Source organism: Geospiza fortis, unplaced genomic scaffold, assembly GCF_000277835.1.
Source record: "Geospiza fortis unplaced genomic scaffold, GeoFor_1.0 scaffold157, whole genome shotgun sequence".
Classification (NCBI taxonomy): Eukaryota; Metazoa; Chordata; class Aves; order Passeriformes; family Thraupidae; genus Geospiza; species Geospiza fortis.
In genome coordinates this window covers 8,314,793-8,320,019 of record NW_005054314.1, presented here as the reverse complement: position 1 = coordinate 8,320,019, position 5,227 = coordinate 8,314,793, and the positions used below count along the sequence as shown (strand labels likewise).

At 49.9% G+C, this 5,227-nt stretch overlaps 1 protein-coding gene across 1 annotated transcript; it reads right to left on the bottom strand.

Annotated features, from left to right (window-relative positions):
* Nucleotides 1–957: 957 nt before the first annotated feature.
* LOC102035963 (nuclear pore glycoprotein p62) lies at nt 958–5,127 on the bottom strand (the record flags this gene model as incomplete). Its single annotated transcript, XM_005419886.2, has 8 exons — nt 958–1,177; nt 2,324–2,390; nt 2,916–3,027; nt 3,415–3,549; nt 3,671–3,720; nt 4,157–4,301; nt 4,453–4,561; nt 5,007–5,127. Coding segments are annotated over 8 exons (831 nt in total), but the record flags the coding sequence as incomplete, so codon positions are not given.
* Nucleotides 5,128–5,227: the final 100 nt, after the last annotated feature.

Here is a 5,227-nt window from a genome sequence, read left to right as displayed (position 1 = left end):
TTGTTTACATTTCGTTTCTGAGGCCTCTCAGCTTCTCAGGAGAAAAAATCCTAGCAAAAGGATTTTTCATAAAATATGTCAGGGGTCATGGTCAGTTCATAGGGAGAGGGAATAGGGGTCATGGTCAGTTCACAGGGAGATGGGAATGGGGGTCATGGTCAGTTTGTAGGGAGACAGGAATGGGGGTCATGGTCAGTTCAGCACCCCAGGTTTGGGGTCCCTCCCATGGGAGACAGTTCTCTGTGAACTTCTCTGACATGAGTCCATCCCACAGGCAACAGCCCCGCTCAAACTGCTGCAGTGTGGGTCCCTCTGCCTTCCAGGACAGCTGCTCCAGCCTGGGAGCAGAGCACCTCAGCCACAGGCTCACAGTCTCCTCCCAGGCATGCCCCTGCTCTGCCCTGGGGCACCTCCATGGGCTGGAGGTGGATCTCTGCATCCCCTTGGGCTGCAGGGGCACAGCTGCTTCACCATGGTCCTCACCACAGGCTGCAGAGCAATCTCAGCCCTAGTGCTTGGAACACCTCTTCCCCTCTTCTCCTTTTCCACTGACCCTGGTGGCTGCAGAGTTGTTCCCCTCACAGGTTTTCACCCTGCTCTTTGGCCACAATTACAACTACGCCACAAATTTGTTTTTATTTCTACTTAAATCTGTTTCACAGAGGCATTATTACCCTATCTGACTGGCCCAGCCCTGGCCAGCAACTTGTCCATTTTTTTGGAGCCACCAGGGACTGGCTCTGCTGGACATGGTGGAAGCTTCTGGCAGCTTCTCACAGAAGCCACCCCTGCAGTCTCCTCCCAAAACCAGGCCATGCAAAACCACACAGAGCCCTCCAAGGCATCATTTCTGTTACCTCACCAGTCTGCAGGCACAGCTAAAGCACAAAGAGCACAAACTTCATCCAGTTTCTGATGGGAGCAGGTGAAATCCTGTCCAACACCACAAAGACTGGCTCTGAACAAACCACATATTTTATTGTAAAAAAGGAAACAAAAGTCAGGTCATCATTTCAGTCCTTAGCTCCCAAACACCTCTGTTTTCTGTGGAGGTTTTATGTCCATCCTTTGAATTTGGGAATGTTTCAATCAAAGGTGATCCTAAAGCTGCGCTCCTGCTCCTTGCGGCGACTCTCACAAACCTTGGTCACCTCTTCCACCTTCCTCTGCAGCACAGCTGTGGCAGAAACAAGAATTATATGTCACAGTCACCCCAGAACACAACCCTGCACAGTTCTGCCTGCAGAATGAAAAATATTTTCTTGTTGACAGTCACTCAGATTTGACAAAGCAGGAGGAAAACACAACCCAAAGCACTGCCAATAAGAAAACTTCTTCATTATTGAATGGCAGAGGAAAAAATTGGTCTACTTTCTAGGAAAATTTAAAGGAAACGGATAGCTATTTTCACACACATTCTATAAATAATTCAGGTGTCACAGGAGCTGTATCAGATTTCCTAAAAAAAGGCATGTTTGGAATGCGGAGCTTAGCAGCAGTGCTATGAAAGAAAACACCTAATTAGACCCCGACCTAAGCCAATAATTCTGTGTGAACACAGAGAACAGCAGGCCTGCTTTCCCACAAGCAGTTACCCCAGGTGTGAGCATTTCCCAGCACTGCAGCCAGGCAGTGCACTCGGGCTGCTGAGAGGAGAGCTGCTTCATTCTGCCGTGCCCCCGTGTGGCTGCTACCAGTTAAAATCCAAACGGCACAGAATTCCAGAATCCCTCACCAGGAGGCACTGTCCCAGGGAGAAAAACTCCTTTTTTCTGTCTTTAGTATGACTAGTGTCAAATGTTCACTCTTGAATGCATCTCTCTGTGCATTGGATCTCAAGCTTTTGAGGCTGTGAAATTCCCAGATTATTCCTCCAATTACCCTACCTGCAGACAAAGGCAGGCTGCCCCATCCTGGCTGGATGAGGCTTCCCATTTTCAGATTCAAGGGATGATAACACTCAACACACAGACCTCCCCTCATCAATTTTCCTGCATCACAAGCAAACCCCACACTCCTTTAGAAGTTGAACTACTTAACATTGGTTTGACACAATGAATAAGGCTTTTAAGTTCTCTGCTTCGCACTGACACATTTCAAGGAGAGCTTTTTGGGTAAAAAATACCAGTTGTCAGGAGTAACTTCTGAGCAGAGGCCTCTAATCAGGCACAGCAGGAGAATTCAAGCCCAGAAGGGACAGTGCCACTGAAGGGGAGGAGGAACACTCCTCAGGCATCCTCAGGAATTCAGGGATGAACAAACACTCACATACAGGCTCCTGCTTCCCATTCACAGTCCCAAAAGGCTGCAGGACAAAGCTTACCTGAATTCTGGTCAATCCACTGCAGGGAATCCATGTGTGCATTCAAAATTTTACAGATCTGCTGAAGCTGAGCAGAGAGAGAAGGTGCAAGTCAGCTGTGAGACTGCATAAACAGCAAGAGGAGTCAAAGGCAAGTTTCTCCTTGCCCAGCTTCCCTAAGGCAGCAGCCACTTGGCCAGGGAAGTGTGTGCAGCAATGCTGCTACTTTGCTCCTCCAAACCAGCAAGAAAACTGCACAGTTTAGAGCATATGTCTGGGGCTTTGGTTTATTTTAATTTAGCCCTAGGAACTAGGAGAACATTCCTCACCTCAGGCTTGAAGTGGCAAAATTGAAAATGAATGTGGAAAAACTCAGTCTGCAATACTGAAGTGAAACTTTTACTGAAAAAAAAGCTTCTCAGTAAAGCCATAAGAAGCAACAAAATCAATTTAATAGATATCAGAAGGAGCTGGTTATTCAGATCTTGTTTAATGAGGATATTAAAAACAGTATAAAGTATGAGTGGAGTATCCACATGGGGACAAATGAAGAGTGAGAACATTTCAATATCCTTTGCCTCTTCAGCAATATAAAATAAAAGCTTGCACTTACAGGGTCACTCGTGTCTGCTGGGCCCCTGGATGTGTTCAGGTGCTCAGTGATGTCCTTCAGATCTTGTGCCATGCGCTTCAGCTGAGCATCGATGTTTTCAGCCAGTTTGTAGCTGCAGAGCACACAGGAAACAAGATCAGAATGGTTAAAGAAAACCCTCAGGACCTGCTTGCAGTCACAGCAACTGTGGGCAATCAGAATGAGCTTCCACATCTGCAGCCAAGAGCAGCAGAGACCTGGGAACAGCAGCCAGAGAGGCTCCAAACCCACATGAAGGGACTCCCAACCCCTGTCTCCCTTGATCGACACACGGAGAAAGACAAGCAAGAGAGGGCAGGACTATGAGTAAAATCTAAGATAACATGCACAAAACAGGATTAAATATCTGACAGCAGCCACTGCTTGTTCAATCCTGTCCCCCATCCCAGCTCCACGTGCTGCTGGCTGCTGTGAGCCCAGCACAGTGCCCATGCCCATCCCCAGCAGGTCGGTGCCTCACGTCCTCTCCCGTTCCTCATCCGCGTGCTGCAGGTAGATGGTCCCGCTCTGCTCCTTCACAGACTCCTCCAGAGGGGTCAGCAAGTCCTCCAGCTCCTTCTGCTGGGACAGAATGAAGTCCAGTTCCTGATCCAGCCTGCAAAGAGAAATGCCAACTGCTTCCCTTTCGTGTTGCAGACATTGCAGAGCTGTCCCACAGCCAGGCAGGACAATGCAGAGAAGAAATAAAATCAATTCAAGTGCTCATGGTCACCTACCTCTTCTGGTCAACCTTCACCTTCTCTACTTCTCTGTGTAAGGAAGTAATCTGGAAACAGAAGACATTTCATTACACCCTGAAAACCAGGAAGTCAGCTCTGCAAAGAAGAGAGGTGGGAGGGAGAAAGCAGCACCGTGCAAGTTCTGCTGGAAATGAGAGATGGACACAAAGATTTAGAGACCCAAGATGGAATAAGGGAATAATGATCCTCCCTTATTCCTTATTCCTCATCACTAATCCACCCCAGTGATGGAATAAACTTGGAATAATCCCCCACAAGAGAACTTGGTGTCACAGAGCAAAGGCACAGAACACATTCCCAGCTCCAAGGCCTAAAGGCCAGAAGAGACACACAGAGACTGTGAAAAGCACCCAGGGGAGCTCACAGCTATCTGTACCATGTTCTAGATGCCTGTGGCACCTGTAACAGAGCCCCTGGAGGAGCCAAGCCAGCAGAATGAGGTTGCTCTGGAGGCCTCCTCACCTTCTCCCCGTTCTCGATCAGCATGCGGTCCCAGGCATTGACTTGTGTGGCCTGATGCAGGAAGTGCTTCTCCTGGTCCTCCAGCTCCAGGCTCCACTTGTTGATCAGACTCTCCAGCTGGGCATAAGTCATCACTGGGGGGGCACTGAGAGGAGTGAGGGCAGCACAGGACACGAGGTCAGGACAGACAAACACCACAACTCTCACTGATCTCCCCTTCCTGCTCCAGAGCCCAGCCTGAGCCCTGCAGCTGCTCCAGCCCAGGCAGGAAAGGGTCAATGGCAGCAAACACCCACCTGGCTGTGGTGGTTGTGGTTGTGGCAGCTGTGGAGGTCACAGCTCCAATGGCACCAGTGGTGGTCAATGGCTTCAGGTTCAAAGGGAAGCCAGAAGCAGAAGTTGTCCCTGCAGGAAGAGATTCCAGTCAGGCAGCAGAAGGGGACACAGCTGGCACCTCTCTAACAGAGAGCAGCTCCAGGGTGCCCATGGCTGGGGAGCTGCAGCAGATCCCTCTGAAGGGAACAACAGCAGATCGTACATCAGTCAAGGAGGGAATGAAAACATCCCCAGCCCAACCCCTTGTCAACATCCCCATGTTTTACTGCTAGAACCAAGAACTGCCAGCACACCCAGCTCCTCCCCTGCACCTCTGCACTGGGTGAGAGAACTTCTGTGTTTCCTCAAAGAGGTGGAAAAGGATCAGAGAAAGACAGACTGTGGATTTCAGTTACTTGAGGGCTTTACAAATCACAGCTGCTGAGCTGCTACTCTGACATGGCCCTTTACACCTGTACAGAGCACTGAATTCAGTCTCCCTTCTCTCCAGGGACTTTCAGCATCCTGTTCCTACCTGTGGCAGTGCTTGTGGTGGCAGCTGTGGTTCCAGGAACCTTTAATCCAAAGCCAAGTGTCCCCAGACTGGCTGTCCCAGTGGAACCAGTGGAGGTGGCACCCACTGTGAAGAGAAGACAGCATTACCAGGTTGCATGAGCCATGGAATGCAGGGCCCTTGGAGAAGCTGTGCCCAGCCTGCTCCCCTCTCCCTGCAGCAGCCCCAGCCCCAGGGGAGCT